General features: G+C 41.6%; 1 protein-coding gene and 1 non-coding gene across 2 annotated transcripts in view; both read left to right on the top strand.

The window, feature by feature from the left end:
• Positions 1-421: 421 nt before the first annotated feature.
• LOC138164518 (U6 spliceosomal RNA) lies at positions 422-525 on the top strand. Its single transcript, XR_011169099.1, has one exon. It is a non-coding gene; the product is annotated as a U6 spliceosomal RNA (small nuclear RNA).
• Positions 526-4,373: 3,848 nt separating this feature from the next.
• LOC138164128 (follistatin-related protein 4-like) overlaps positions 4,374-16,121 on the top strand; it is a 407,232-nt gene continuing 395,484 nt past the window's right edge. Inside the window, exons 1-2 of the mRNA XM_069091720.1 lie at positions 4,374-4,606; positions 12,231-12,366. Of these exons, the coding sequence (XP_068947821.1) occupies positions 12,241-12,366 (126 nt within the window). The 5' untranslated portion in view covers positions 4,374-4,606; positions 12,231-12,240. The remainder of the gene's footprint in view (positions 4,607-12,230; positions 12,367-16,121) is intronic.

The raw sequence follows: 16,121 nt of genomic DNA, 5'->3' as shown, positions 1-16,121 counted from the left end.
GGGCAGGAGAGCTGTGGAAAAACTAAAATGACCATTAGGGGGCTGAGCTTTCTTCTGCCATCTGGAGTTTAGACTCCAGATCCAATTGAATTGAAAGTCAAGATCAGTGTTGAGGGCAGCCAAAAACCCAACGTTGGCTTTTAGTCAAAATTTTTTTTTTATCTTTGCTGCTAGGTGCTAGACAAAAGGATTGAAAGTTGGACCAAAAAGTCAAGATCAGTGTTGAGGGCAGCCAAAAACCCAACGCTAGCTTTTAGATAAAAGGATTGAAAATTGGACCAAAGAAAATTTTGCAGTTTTTTTTAAAAAAGCATTTCTAGTGAATATTGATTTTACTTTATCTTAGAAACTTGTGTTTCTAGGTCCCCTTTCTAATTCATACTTTCATTGTTTGCATGCATGACTTAAAAGAAGCTTGCTAGTGCTCACTTCGGCAGCACATATGCTAAAATTGGAACGATACAGAGATTAGCATGGCCACTGCGCAAGGATGACACGCAAATTCATGAAGCGTTCCATATTTTTTAATATAACTTGCCAGAGATGCTCTCTCACAGGTAACATTTTGACCCCTTAGACTTTGGTAAAAGACACATTTCAGAAAAAAAAAAAAGAAGCTTGATAGCTGACTTAAGTATTTGAAAGGTTGGCGGGAGAAGGAATAGACTTGTTCTGCTTAGCCCCAAAAGGCAGAAGTAGGAGAGAGGAATAGAAGCTGCAAAAAAGGCACATTTAGACTTGGAGTATGGACAGACTTCCTACCAATTAGAGTTGATCAGGGTAGAGCAGGTTACTTCATGAAGTAGTGGTTTCTTCCTCATGTGAGGGATAACTTGCAGTGAAGTCTCTCCATTCTGAAAAATCAAATCTAGAGTGGCTTCAGCATCCACTAGGCCTAAGTTTAGAAGTCACCTGACCTTCCAGGAATCTGGGACTTAGAGCAGTAGAGACCCTCCCCAGGCCACTTCAGCACACAAGATATGCCAAATAAGGACAAAATTGTTTTCCTGGCCTTGCATTGGACACCCACGTGTTTCCATGTCCTTCGTCTCCAAGACTGATTCCTGTGCTTAGATTGTGAGCCAGTCTCCCCACCAATGGGAGTGAAGGCCAGTTGGGAGTTGGGGTTTCTGATTTAGGGGGGCATATAACCCTGGGCTTGTTTCCAAATGCTGCTCTCTTCCTGGCAGACACCATTTGAGGGACAGGGGCAGGGTCCTTTCTCATGAGAAAGAATAAAGACCTTTTCTGCTCTCAGACTCAGACTCTGAACTCTTTCACCTCACACACTCACCAAAAGTCTCCAAATAAAGGTCAGATGGTCACTTGTGTCTGTTGTAGAAACGTTTCATGGGTTGGGCTGAGTGATGTTGAAGGTCCCTTCCAATGCTATGATACTTCAGACGTAGGTTTTCTGACTAAATTTAGTGCTAGTCAATTGAACAGAGTTGTGTAAACATGTTCTGAAGTCTTCTTAAGTCCTCCTCTGAGTCAGAGAGTACCACCTGCTTCTTAACTACAGGAATTCCTGGGAACATTAGCTCTCCATTTTGATTTTCTCTTTGATGTCTTTCAGTTCAATCTTATCATTGGTAGGAGACCCAAGGCCTTCGAGATTTTGCTCCAGAGTTCTGAGATGAAGTTGTAGAAAAACCTACAGACTGACTGTTCAGTTCCTAATAGTTTCTAATTTGGGGTGTGCCTTTAAACCAATAACTGTCCAAAGAAGAAAAAAGGTAGTGTGCCTCTAAGGGGAGTCAACATATACAAGAATCTTATGAATCTTCAAAAAGACTTGTCATCCTTGCTTCATCTTTTTTTTTTTTTTCCATTCCAAGGTGACTTTCAACTCCACTTTTCCAGACCATTAAAGTCAGGTAATATCCCACTCCTGGTATTAACACCACCTCAGAGAAACATTTCCCCATAAATCTGTTTCTTCCTTCAAGGGGGAGGTGGTCCAGTGGTGGGGCTCCATTGCTAGATGAGGCAAATCCAAGGAGTCTGACTAAGCTTTATAATTTGAGAGATACCAAAAGATAGCAGTTGATCAAGATGTCACCCTAAGTCATTCCTCTAGGATAGACACTGGAGGCAGCACACTGTGTGGGACAGAAACCACCAGCAAAAAATCAATACAAAGACTTAGACACCTGAAAGCAGAAAATAGTTTATTGCTTTCTCATGAGAAAGGGTACCCCCACCATTGCTCTAATGGCACCCAGGGAAATACAAATTGATTCCAGAAAGTAAGGTCCTTTTATACCCTAAAGGGAACTCTCCATCTCCCTAACCTCCTTCCCCTTATCCCATTGTCTGGGCTTCAGGGGGTGAAATCTATTCCTGTGAATCTTCCTCAGCAACAAAGAACAAAGGACAAGAAAAGGCAGGTGTTTGCAAGTGGGAAGTTTTGCAAAAGTGCACAGTTTAGGTTGTGTGGTGAACTACAGATGTTATTCTATAAGGGAATAAACTGTGTTTCAATAATACAAAAACTATTAACCCTTTTGAGGAGGCTTCACTTCTGAGAAATTATCCATCACAACACTGTCCCCAGAAGACCTTTGGGAAAATGTTCATTGGAAGACCTGATATAGCTGGTCAGATTAGCTAATTGTGACCTTGGAATGTGTAAAGAACCTGGCCTGAGGTAAACTTATTTGGGGCAGATAATTAAATTTGGAGCTTGGGAGGGAAGTTGGGAAACTCCAGGTGAATCCCTGAGGGGACCTTAACAGAAGATCAGAAGTGTGGTGGTCATTTCACAGTTTCCTGCTCTCAGTCAGTATTTTTCCTTGGGGCATTAAAGCTCATAGTAATGGAAAGAACAGTAGACTTTGAATTTATAGTTATTGGAATCCTTGTCAATTTAAAATTCAGTCAAATTTGATTCAACAAATGCTCATTAAGTAACAAAATATGGAGCAGTCTGAAAATATGGAGTATACTGGGTTTGCAGTCTGAACACTTGGGTTCAAATCCTATGTGCTTCCTTCTCTGTTAATCATTGTGACTGCTCAAGCGACCATTTTAAAGAAAAGAACAGGAAAAAGAATTCCTGCAGTCAGGGAGTTCAGGCAGGTTAACTAGACTGAGTACTACTCAAATGCATCTTTTATTGATTTATTGAACTAGAAATAGGGAAAGTGGAGTTTGGGAATCAGAGCAGAATAAAAGGGAGGGTGCGTGGATAGTATGCAAGGAAGAATATTTCTTAAAAATGTATGCATTTGTGAGGAAATTCCTTCTTTGTAGCCTGTAGATGTTTACAAGTGTTCCTGGCCTAAGTAAGGGCCTTCCTAGGGCAGTGAAGAAATATTGTCCCAACTCTGGTAACATCTCCCAGCAGACGGGTTTGCAGTTAATTCAATATTTCTAAGGATTTTATCCAAATGGGTGTTTCTTCTTAGGATACAGGCTGCAATCTTTCTACTGTTTTGCTGAGTTACTAAAGGTCAAAAATTCACCTCTTGGCTACCCTTCAGCTAAGAAATGCTTGACTACTGTAATCCAAGTCTTTCTGACTTAGTAGAGTTTGCAGTGGGCCAGGGAGATATAACCTTTGGGAACCTAGAGTCACCCCCCAGACCATGATGAGGCATTTGGGGATCCAGGGTCAATTCCAGGCTGCTGAAGGCATAGGGAACTCAGGGTCACCTGCAGGCCACAGCAAAGAACTAGAAATTTAGGCTGACCTCTAGGCCACAGTGGAGGTTTGAACATAACAGGGGCTTAATAGGTACCTGATTTGTACTGCTGTTGGAAGACTTTACAAGAACTGCATAATGGTTTTGGATGAGCCAGTTATTTACTGGTCATGAGCCAGTCCCTTCTCTTCTCTTGGACTCAGTTTCCTTATATGTGTAGTAGCATGTGGAGAAAATGGGTGGGGGGAAGGAGGAAGTGAGAAGAGAACTCTGGGGTCAAAGGCTCTGTTTTGGGTTTTGGATTCTGGGCGGTTCTTCATCCAGGACAGCACAACATGGTGAAACTTTGCCCCAATAACCCATTCACACTGATGTTGGGGCAGTCACAGAGCCGAAGCCCGAGTTGAACAGAACCGGAGTGCACCCAGAGAGGCTCAGACGTCCGGGGACCAGCGGGCAGCTCGGCTCCTGGGGGGACCCCTGGCCCAAGGGGCTCTTTCTAAGCTCCTTCTTGCAATGCCTCTCTAAGGGGCTGCTCCTGGAATATCTGCTCTATTCCAAGTGGACAGGGTTTGGGGGGAATCGTGTCCTCGCTTGTTGATCCCACAGCAGGACAGCCCGGGGTGCCAGTACAGTGTACAGGTGTCAGCCAGTGGGCGGGGCCTTGCACGGTGACGTCACTTAGCTCTGGGCCGCCAGCAGAAATAGGGCAGCAGTCAAGCCGCGGCAGCGGCTTTTCCCTCTCCAGTCCGTTTCTGTCAGTCGGCTGGCGGAGGGGAGCAGCAGCCACTGCGGGCAGCGGGTCGGGCTCGCAGCCCGGGAGAGGCGAACCACAACAAACCCGACGCGTGCTGGAGCGGGTTCTCTCGGGCCACCTCTCTCCTCCTCCTCCTCCTCGGTCCCTCCTCTCTCCCGGCTGCACGTTCGTCCCGCGGCTCCTCCAGCCCTGGACGTTCCAGGTAAGGGGGCCGCTGTGCGCTCTGCGGCTCAGCCTGGCGGGGGATTGGGGGGCTCGGACGTTCCAGGTAAGGGGGCCGCTGTGCGCTCTGCGGCTCAGCCTGGCGGGGGATTGGGGGGCTCGGACGTTCCAGGTAAGGGGGCCGCTGTGCGCTCTGCGGCTCAGCCTGGCGGGGAATTGGGGGGCTCGGAGCCGGGGCACGAGCCAGGGCTGGGGTTTCCGAGTGCTCTGGGCTCAGCTGACGCTCTGGCTCTCCGCTCAGAGGATGGATGACCTCCCCGAGTTGGGTCCTCCACAGGAGCCAGCTGGAGGCCACCCCCGGCGTGAGAGCGCCTTTCCTGTGAGCACCTTTGCCCCGTTAGGTGTACGCCTCGGGTGCTGGGGAGGGGGAGAGCAGGTCCCACTTGATGACCTGGCAGTGGAGCTGGGCTTACACTAAAGGGGGACTCGGAGTGGCGCCAGAGTGCTTGATCCCAGGGATCTGGAGGCAGAGGACCCCCAGCGCCTGCCTGTCGCAGAGCGGCTGGAGCAATGCAATGCCCTGCAGCACCAGCTGAGTCCAGAGGCGGCTGCAGACGGCGAGATCTGCGCTCTGGTCCCGGGCAGGAGGCAGATCCCGACGGGGAGCACTGGCTGGAGAGCAGCCAGGAGACTGGATCTGGAGCTAGCAGCAGTGTCTGTGTCTCCGCGGGCTTGGAGTGCCTTTAGGGTTGCTCTTTTCCTCGTTGCACAGGGCTCTCTCCTCTTACAACTTCTCTTTGGTCTCTGCTGCTTGTTCTGAGGTAAGCAAGACTGCAAAAAAGTCAGTGGGAGCCCAAGCAAGGCAAGCTTTGATTCCGGCGGGTTTGCGGTCCAGGAGAGTGTCCTTTTTAAGGCCACCTTGCAAATCTTTGCATCTTTGCCCCAAGGATCAGTCTCCGATTATCTGGCATTGATGTTCCCTTTGCCCCTTTCTTCTTTTACCTTAGTTGGACGGCCCTGTTTGAACTAACGTGGTGTGGCACGTTTAGGGTGCCCCTCGGCTTTTCTGCTCAGGCTTAAGTGCAGAAAATTAGACCTCAGAGAATAGGGATGAGGTTCCCCTCCCCGCGAGCCCTGGGAAACGTCTAGGAATGCTCCTGAACCTTTTCTGAACAGCCGGACTAGAGTTCAGCCAAACTAAATGTGAGAGGTCTGAAGCATTGCAGTCTGAGACTTCCCTTCTGGCAAGAAATGGGCTTGTTTTCAGGACTGCACAGAATAGGGCTGCACAGAATAGGACTGCACAGAATAGGGCTGCACGCTGACTCCCCCCCCCCCCCCCTCCAAGCAAACCGTTGGATGACAAAGTCTTTCAAGTATTTGTTTTCACTTTGCTTAGTTCGGTTCTGTTAGTTCCAGGTACCTGAAGGAAGCAAAGGCAGAAGAATCCAACAGTCAAGACCTAGGTTGGGTGGGTGAGAGCTAGCTCTTGGAAATGCGCTGTCTACATGACCTGGTGCTGAGATGCATCTGAAGCTAAGTTCCCTGCTTTTTGATCCTCTAGATGTCGCTTCTGCTGTGATTTTTTTTTTTTTTCTTCTTTCTTGGTTTCCCGAAGCACGAAGCCTGTTGCTTCAAGAAAACTTCTGAAATGACTGGAGTTCTTTCTGAATCTGCTTCTCATGCTTTCTCGCATGACTGAGTTTTGCATAAGTGTTCCCCAGTTGTCTCCTTGTGGCAAGGTCCCCTCCCCCTTGCATTTTTGACCAAAGCATACTAGAATTTTATTTTTGTTTTTAAAACTAGAAACGATCTTAAATATTACTGTCAATAAGAAATACAGGCATCATCATTTCCTCTAAAACGATAGCTGTGTGATCAAGGATGGTCATTTAATCTGTCTGAGCCTCAGTTTTCCATGACATAAAATGAGAGATAATAATAATTGTAATACTTTTCATATAGGATTGTTGTGGGGATGAAATTAGATAATCTAAATAAAGTGCCTTGCTACCCTTGAAGTACTGTATAAATATAGGATGATATGCTTATGAATCTAGGGCACAGAGGGTACAGGGGACTTGCCGAAGATCACAGAGTAGTATTTAGTTTGATGATATATAATGGAAAGGGTTTGAATTTAGAAAACCTGTGCATTGCTACCCATGGGACCTTGGGCAAGTAACTTAATCGATTCACAAGGCATGGATTTCCTCCTCTTCAAAATGTCTTAGAGACTTAGTTTTGTGATCTTTAAGATCTTTTCCAGTTCTAAATTCTATAAGGTTTCCTGAGAGATGACACTGATAATACTTCAAGCCATAGATGAGCAAGTGCATCTTGTGTTTGATCCCTTAGTTCCTAGTTGAGCTTTCAGATGACTTTGAGTTAGCTATTGTAATAAAAACCTACTTAATTACTTTTAGTGTATATCTAGCTTTTTATAGACGGGGAGAAGGGATATCACTGCCATCCCATTTGATTCTCATAATGCTCTTATGGGGTGAGCAGAAAGGGATTATGGTTTCAATTTGGAGAAAAGAAAATGGGGTGGTGGTGGAAATGACTTACCCAAAGTCATATATTCAGTTTGTGATAGTCACAAGTAATCAGGTTCCAGGTTATTTCTCCTAGACCACCCCCTTAGAAGCAGAATTAAGTCAAATGAAAATTTCTTGTTTTCCTTATCCATTTCTTCCCCCACACACACACAAATCATAAAACTTCAAACCGTTCTTTCCACTTGGTGAACCTGTGGTTTCTGGATTTCCTTTCTACTAGTTTTAAATGCAATCTTTTTCCGATCAGTCCTCACAGACTCTCTCTCTCTCTCTCTCTCTCTCTCTCTCTCTCTCTCTCTCTCTCTCTCTCTCTCTCTCTCTCTCTCTCTTTCTCTCTCTCTCTCTCCTTCAGAAAATGGGGTGCTCAAAAAGTAAAGCTAAAAAGCTGACTAGGCATAATATCCTAGAATTGCTTATGTATGACTTTGTGATTACTTTTTGATATTGAAAATTTATGTGACTATTCTCAATCTTCTTTCTTTTTTTTTGCAAAACTAACTGCCTCTGGAGTGGAACATTTCTGTATGTCAATCCCACAAACTCTGCTTGGATTAGAAAAGCTTTTACTTTCTTTCTATGCCTATGATCTATAGGGAAAGAGTTTTGGGGTCTTATTTTTAGCTCTTGTAATCATTTGCCATTCCTTTCTGCTTTCCACCTAAAAAAGGAAGAACTTCATTTTGGCCTTTTTGCAAAATTCTTTATAAAGATCATAAGGAGAAAGTAAGCAGATTGTTCTGGCAAGTAATCAACAGTTCTAGGTTGAAGATTTAGAACTTTGAAGGACTGTTTTTTGTGTAGTCCATTCCTCATCTTACTGACAAGTAAACTGAAACCTATAGAGGTGAAGTGACTTGCCCAAGGTTATACACCCATTAAATATCAAAGGAAGAATTCAAAATAAAGTATTCTTTACTCCCTCCCCTGTGCCACCATACCTTTTAATGGGAGCCTGAGAGTCAGAGTTGTGGTATTATTGTAATTGTTCAAGGGTCAAACTCTAAGACAGAAAAGGGAGATAAGCTGAAAATCATTCTCAAGACGTGGGAATGAGGTGGATCCCCTCTCCACAGTGTAACCTCAGCATAATTGGAATGTCATAGACTTAAATATTATGCATAGAATCATTTAGGCACCTCATTTATCAAATGTTGGAAGTATTAATCAAAGATTGAGTAGATAATTACTAGGAAATGCAATTTAACTTCATTATGGTTTGTTGCAAGGTTAGTCTGAATCTCTTGCCATGCTTAATTTCTTTGGGATGGTATAATCATTAGAAACTTCCTGTGAAGATCACAGGTGGAACCTAGAGGTCAGTATTGGGAACTTTTAGCCTAAATATTTCTCATTCTCTTTCCTCCTAAATAAAAATCAAGGTTGCCAGGCTGTTCATTAAAATAGTGAGGAGACATCCAACTTTCCAATTTGTGGTAGAATTGAGAAGTAGAGTAAATATGGAAAAGGGAATGGAGGCTATTTTGGAGTAACCTTAAGTAATATTATCTGATTTGGGCATATATGATGGTCTTAATTTCATAAAAAGAACACCAAGAATATAAATTTATTCTCAGGAAAAGTACACTAAATTTGAAATAGAATTCTTAACACTTATTTTATATAAATCATTCCTAGTGCTATATATCATTAAAAAGAGCATTGTACTTTGAGCCAGACAGCATAGACTTTATTCCTGGCCTTGCTCCTTTGGCCTTCATCACTTGTTTTCCTTCCCTAAGTCAGTTTCCCCTTCAGCAAAATAAGAGGCTTGAATCTAGAGGTTTCCTTTAAACAAAATAAGGGGGTTGAATCTTCTGATTCTAAAGTCTACAAAAATCTAGTTGTATTGAGTCAAACTGTGGTAGCTGGTAACCCATTTTCTTGTTAGGAGCAAAATCAGACATAGGGAATAGTAACATTGACATTTCTTTGGCTTTCTAATATAAACTCTTTGAAGGTAATGATTATTTTTCTGTGTGTATCCCCATCACCAAGAACAGCACCTAATAAGGTGCTCAATACATGTTTGGTTAAATTTGGGTGGTTATGGGTGTAAGTGGCGGTACTAGAAAAATTCTCACTAACTTCATTCTCACTTACGCAATGAAGGAGGGGGTTAGGATAGATAGAAAGGATACTTGTAAAACTAACTCTTCTCCCTAGCCCAACACAAAGTAGAAAAATGAAGTGCTGTATGAAAAATTGTTGTGGAGCACTCTGGGAGATAACGGTCCACAAATCTCAAATGGCAGTCATTTTTTTATGGGTCGTCTACTATTGAGAACTTTATAGTTGTCTCGAAGAAGGAACTATAAGCGTTCAATGACTTGGGAAATAATTCTGCCTAGAATTATCATGAAACTTATTTATATTATATAATATATAGTATGGCTTAAATGTAGCTTTAAAAACCCTACTTGTTTTTTGAAGGTGTTCTAGACTGTAAGCGAGTACATGGGACATGATCGATGGTAGAATATCTGTAGTATATGTTGTTAGTTATATAACTCAGTTGTAATATCTAACCATATGTTAATATATAGTGTATATTTTTCTTTCAGAATAACAAAAGCTCTCTGAAGGACAGTGACTTATTTGTCTGTGTCCACAGTGCCTAGCACTTTTTTTTTCTTTTTTGGTCTAGACCTATATTTCATTCATATAGTAGAAACACTTCTCCCCCACCCTCACCCACACGCGAAACTACTTTAACATTGTAGATTTGTAATTCATTTGTAATTTAAAGTCTTAGAGAATTTCATGGAAAACTGAGCTGTGCCCATGACCCCACAACTAATCGGTGTTATATGTATTTGAATCCAGTCCAATACTCCCACCTGCCACTTTGCATTGCCCATAATAGATACTTAATAAAAACATCTGTTGAATTGAAGCTGGGGAAAAAGAAATCAAACTTGTGAGCTGGCCACTGCATTGCTCTTTTGATTTTGGCTTTATGAATTTAATTTCTCCTAGGAGTCTGAAGATATTTCTGGTACGACAGTTTTAAATCAGGTAATGGTAGACAGCTTTACCTTGTCTGGGAAGGGATTGGGAAGAAATTTAAAGAGGCTCCAGAAAGTAGATCTATTTTATGGAAACTATATGTGGTGTCAAGTTGGACATAAGAGATCAACCAAAGTTTTTGATGATTGGATTGAGGCTGAATGGATCTCTCCTGCTGATGTAGGTCAACTAAACAGTAGTCTGGCTTCCATAACTTAGGGATAAGGGGAGTAAGGATTGAATATTGTGATTTAATTAATCTAGAGAACTCTAGGATGAGATAACATCTTGACCAATTCAGGTCAGCACCTTCTTTCCAATTTATATTAAAAGAGAGTTGCCCCTAAAGCAATGAGAGGTAACTTAGCCTGGGTCATACAACAAATATGTCAAAGATGCAAGTTGAACCCAGGTTTTTCTGGTCTGACACCAACTCTATCCACTATGCTATGCTGTCTCTTAGATGTAGCTTATACATAGTCAGCATTTAAAAGTGATCAGTTTGGGGTGGCCAGGTAGCACCGGCCCCAGTGTCGGGATGACCTGGGGATTGAATCTGGGCTCAGACACTTAGCACCCACACAGAAACACCTGGCCATGTAACCTTGAGCAAGTTACTGAACCCCAATTGCTCTAATAAAAAAAGTGATCAGTTCGAATTAAAATGGAAAAAAAGCTCCTTGACTTTTTAAATGAAAGAATAGAAATGTTTACATGCTTAAAGGATACCCTTTTTCTAAGCTGAGTACTCGGATGAAAGCTACAGTTGAGTTATAAGACATGATCCCTCCTCTCATGGAGCTGGGGACATGTAGGAAACAGTTTAAATCCTTAAAAAGATACTCTCTTTTGATCCTTTTCTGTGTATTGTCTAAGAACATGATTGATTAACATGCTAGTTTTATCCCCTTCACATGGATTCTGAACTTTGAAGCTGGAATGTTTTTTGTGCCAATAGTTTATAAAGACTCTACTAACTAACAGGGGAGAGTCTTTGCTTTCAGCCTCTGCTGCCATGCCCCATTCCCTGTCTCTTTCAGTATGTCATGGTAGCCTGATCCTGTGCATCAAACCTGTTTTATGTTATGGTAAGGTTTGGTCATCCTGATAAAAGAGGAGGTGAGTCATTAATGTTATAGAGTTAGCTTCAGAAAATGGGGGTTAAATTATTGTTCTTTTGGCGATAGATTGTTCTGGGAAGACCATTGTAAGGTCTTCCCAGTATCAGTTGCAGAGGATGGCAGGCTGGAAAAATGTTCTTGAATTTTTTCAATCATGATACAGCCATTTTATGCATTTTTACAATGTAAATTAAGGCAGTATTATAACTTACTTCTAGTATTTGATCACTTAGTGTGTGACAGGCCCTTTTTGTATATTTTTAAGATACCTTTAGATTTCCAAAGCACGCTTACACACTTTCCTTATTCTGCCCTCAAAATCATCTCGTGACTGTAGGGAAAGGCAGGTATAATTGTCCTCCTTTTGCAGATGAGGAAAACTGAGGTGGTCTCAGAGAAATGAAGTATCTAAGGTCATCCAGGGCCTTGATACCCTGGCATTATATGATTATAAAATGCTCTGCTGGGCTTTTAAAGCCTTTATAACTTGACCCTTTCTATTTTTTCTGGTGTTACACTTTATTCCCTTCCAGACACTCAATAAGCTAGCAACAACTAGCCTATTCTTCTCAGTTGGCCTCCTTCAAGACTTCTGCAAACAGCCTTTCCTGGTCCTTCCTGTCCACATCCCTACTCCTGCCCTTGCTAATAGAGCCTTCCCTCTGGTTTTACATTCTATTTACACCCATATATATTTTGCACCTACATAATTATTTGCATGTTGTCTTCGTTTTGGGATGTGAAGTCCTTGAGGGTGGGGACCATGTTTTTGTAATCATGTGTAACAATGTGTGTGTCCCCAGGGTTTAGCACAATTCCGGTCACACACACAGTAAGTGCTTAAGAAATGCTTGTTGACTTTGTGATTATGATTTAGTCATGATTATCAGTTGAAGCTAAAATATGATCACTGAGTAATTGACCTATGTCTCTTTCTTCAAGTGACTTGACTGGATGACTGTCTTATTCCTTACAGACTCAAGATAATGAAATCAAGAAGCGTTGGATCATTCTTCTTGCTGCTTGAGATTTATTTGTCAACCACACTGGGATGGATGCATTCAGAGACAAGCAGAAATGTTCCCTCAGATGTGGGAGGGCTGCAAAAGAAGGTATTTTGACTCAGTTACTGATTGAGAAATATTTCACATTCTGAATTCTTTTCAGTGCTACTTTCAAATGAGGTCTTTTTAGAATTGAGCAAATGGCAGGGTGAATTTTAAACCTGTTCATTATCTTGTCCTTAGAAGGCTGGAGGCAGGATAGATTTGAAGAGAAAATATTGTAGGATAAATCCTCTACCTCAACACCAGTTCTGAACCCTCAAAGGCGCTCAGTCTATAGATTGCCTCCCGATTTTTACTCCAAACCACAACTTTCATTCATTAATCTTTTTTCCTCCCAAAGATAGACAAAGACCACCTTTATTAATATTAAAAAAACCTTTAAATGTCAGATTAATTAGAGAAACAGTATGAATTAGTGAAGCCATTGAGGTTGTGTTTCTAAAAACAAAAGGATATGTCATTACAAAGAAATATCAAGAACAACTGTAGAATTGGACCTGGAGTCATAAAGACATGACTTTACATCTAACCTCAGACATGTCCTTAGCTATGTGACACCAGGTAAGTCACTTAACCTCTTCCAGCTTCAGTTTTCTCCACTGTAAAATGGGAATAATAATAGCATCTACCTCACAGGATTGTTTTGGAGATCAAGTGAGATTATATGTATAAAGTTCTTAACACAGTACCCAGCACATTTAGGAGCTTAATAAATGCTTATTTCCTTCCTAACCAGTGTTTGGCAATTAGGGAGCTACTACAGAACCTGCTTTAATTAATAAATAAAATTATTAATAGTTTATAGATTTAATATTTTTGTGGAACACTTGGGAGAGTTTATTAGCAGACTCCACTGAAACAACTTTTGCTGGACTCTCTCCCTTCTCCAACTTATCACGAATCCCAAATCATGCAGTAAATTGTCATTGGTTTGGAGTGTACTCGAGGCTGTGATGAGAGTCATCATAGTGTAAAGAACAGATCTAGCCTCAGTTAGGAAGATCTGGATTCAGGTTCTGCTTCTGACACCTACTGAGTGACCTTTGACAAATTGTTTAACTTCTTAGTACCTTAGGCAACTCTTAAGACTGCCAAATAGTTGTAGATCTGCACACTTAAAATTCCTTCATTGCAGGTCTAGATTAAAAAATAAGTTAGCATTTCTAAAGATTGTAATTGAGTGCCAACTTTTCTATGTGAATGACTTTATAAAGGCCAAATGAAACCTTTACGACTTCAGCATGTTCTCATCTTTCCTTGGTATCTGTCTTTTCACGTGGAACACAAACCAAAAATGACTCTCTGAAGTAGCCATTCCTCCTAGGCAGAATTAATCATGAAATAGCTAGTCAGAAAGACTTCTGACAGAGCAGTGAGAACTCCTGCCAAATCTCAGGGAATACCCATTCTCCAGAAATTGGGCTGCTTACATCCTTAGTCCTCTGGATTAACCAAATCCTAAGGATAACCTTCTTACCTCCTTAAAGAAAACCATACCAATCTACATCAAATAAATGGGCTTTTTTTCCCTATGACAATATATGGTATGATTGTTAAATTATTTAATAAAAAGGAACAATTCTTCATTCATTATTACTTAATTGTAATATAATCCTGAACCTCTAAGACAATCTTTGGAGAGCTTCAGGAATCATTTAATGCACACCTTCACCACTGAAGTTTGCATTAAACTTCTTTGTAGTGATACCATGATTAAATAGAAATACTATGCCTTCCATTTAACTCCATGCCTGGTATTTATTTAAAACTCTTTTGAAAGAATCTAGAACAATGACTTTTAATAATCATAACTCGCTCCTCCATGTTCACATGGCTTATGACCTTCAATCATAGCTATTAAAAAAATCATTCATGTTTAGTGTGTAATAGTAGAAGTAACAACCATAAATCTTCTGCCTGTAGGCTCCTATTAGTGCCTTATATTAAAATCACTTTTAATTAAAGCATCAAAACAGACTTTGAGTCAGGTATTAACTAGGAGTAAATTAACTGCAGGCAAGTTACTATTGTTATGGATTTTTGGTTTTCTAACTTGCTGTTGATGTTTTGTGCCCTAAAAAGACAGGAGGGTAAATTGTCCCTAAATGAGGAATTTAATAAAATTCCTCTTCTCTTGGAGGCAGCCTGATGGCCCAAGGGAAAGATTATTGGCTTTGGGATAAAAAGGCAGAATAGTTCCATGGAAAAAGTATTGGAGAGTAAGAAGACTTATTCTTGGGCAAATCATTTTACTGCTTAGGGACTATATTTTTTTTATGACTCACTATTTCCTTTATTTGTACAAAATAGTGAATAATCATAATCATAATAAAAATCATCAAAATAATCATACCCTGTCTGGGAAAAAAGGGAGGTTTATCTTTAAACAAGTCCTTCTATCTTGAAGGCTTGGGACTAGCCTCTTTAGCACCAGCATCTTTGGGTTTGGACTCAGCAGTCTTAGCAGCCTTAGTATTAGACTTGGCTGCCTTGGGATAGGACTTGATGGCCTTGGAATCAGACTTAGTGGCCTTGGGGTCAGACTTGGTGACCTTGTGGTCAATGGGCTAGGCAGCCTTAGGGTCAGTGGTTCTGGCAACCTTATAGTCAGACTTCATGATCCTGGAGCCTGGATGTTAGATGCTGATCTTAGCTGCCTGGACGCTTGGTAGCCATCTTGTGGCCAGCATGCCATGTGCTGGCCTTGAGGATCTTGGGTCTGAGGATCTTGGCTTTGGAGTCCTTGGTGCTCAGGGCCTTGATGGCCTCTCCTCAGGCCTTTATGGTTTTTGGTGTTGTTGGCCTGCATCTTCTTCAACCCCTTCTTGTGTTTCTTGGCAAAGAGCATGTTTCTCAGGAGCTTGGGATCAATCCCTTTCAGAGATTCATATCTCTGTGACTGAGGTTTCTTGATGCCATTTCTGTGCCATTTTTGTGATTGGCTGTGTATGGTTCTTAGATTTAGCCATCTTTACACCACAGCCTGTGCTAACAGGCACTCCACCAATCAGAAAAGGCAGAGAGAGGAAGGAAGAGAGAGAGAGGGACTATTTTTTTAATCGTGAATTTTAAAAAATCTTTTATGATTCCATACTCTTATTTCTTTTATTTAAGGGGAGGATTTTGAAAACAAATCATTCCTGAACTGGTAAATGAAGGCTTTGGGACATGCCCCCATGTAGATTTTATTTTTGATATATGAAAGCGTTTACCTTTCTGACTACTTATAACTACTCCTGACTCAAATGCTTTGCTTCAGCTAGACTAGTCAACTAACAATCTCTCAAATCTCTCAAGTGTTAGGGATAATTTGCATTGAAGTTTCCCCATTCTGAAAATCAAATCTAGAGTGGCTTCAGTATCCACTAGGCCTAAGTTTAGAAGTCACCTGACCTTACAGGAATCTGGAACTTAGAGCAATGGAGACCCTCCCCAGTGCCACCTCAGCACAAGATGTGCCAAATAAGGACAGAAGTGCTTCCTCAAATGTGGTCTACTGTTTCCTTGTTCTGGTACTTGAGGTAGATTGCCACCTTTAGATTGTACACCTAACTTCTAGCCAATGAGAAAGAAGGGTAAGGAGGGATTTGGGGGAGAATTCTGCATTAGGGCTTTATAACTTTGCCAGTTCCTTTTGTAAATTGCTTCTCCTCCCTGACCATTTGTCAGGAAGGTGGCCCTTTTTCGAGATCGTAATAAAACATTCTTTTCTGCTTCTGACCTTGAGAAACCTCTGAGTATCATTTGGTTAAGGATTTCTGTTGCACCCAGTTTTTGGGGTACACATACATGTACACATA

This window comes from Petaurus breviceps, unplaced genomic scaffold (genome assembly GCF_028583685.1).
Source record: "Petaurus breviceps papuanus isolate PSGF00001 unplaced genomic scaffold, PetGlider_PUasm1.0 189, whole genome shotgun sequence".
Taxonomy (NCBI): domain Eukaryota; kingdom Metazoa; phylum Chordata; class Mammalia; order Diprotodontia; family Petauridae; genus Petaurus; species Petaurus breviceps.
Note: the sequence above shows the minus strand (reverse complement) of the source record. Positions and strands in the feature narration are given on the sequence as shown.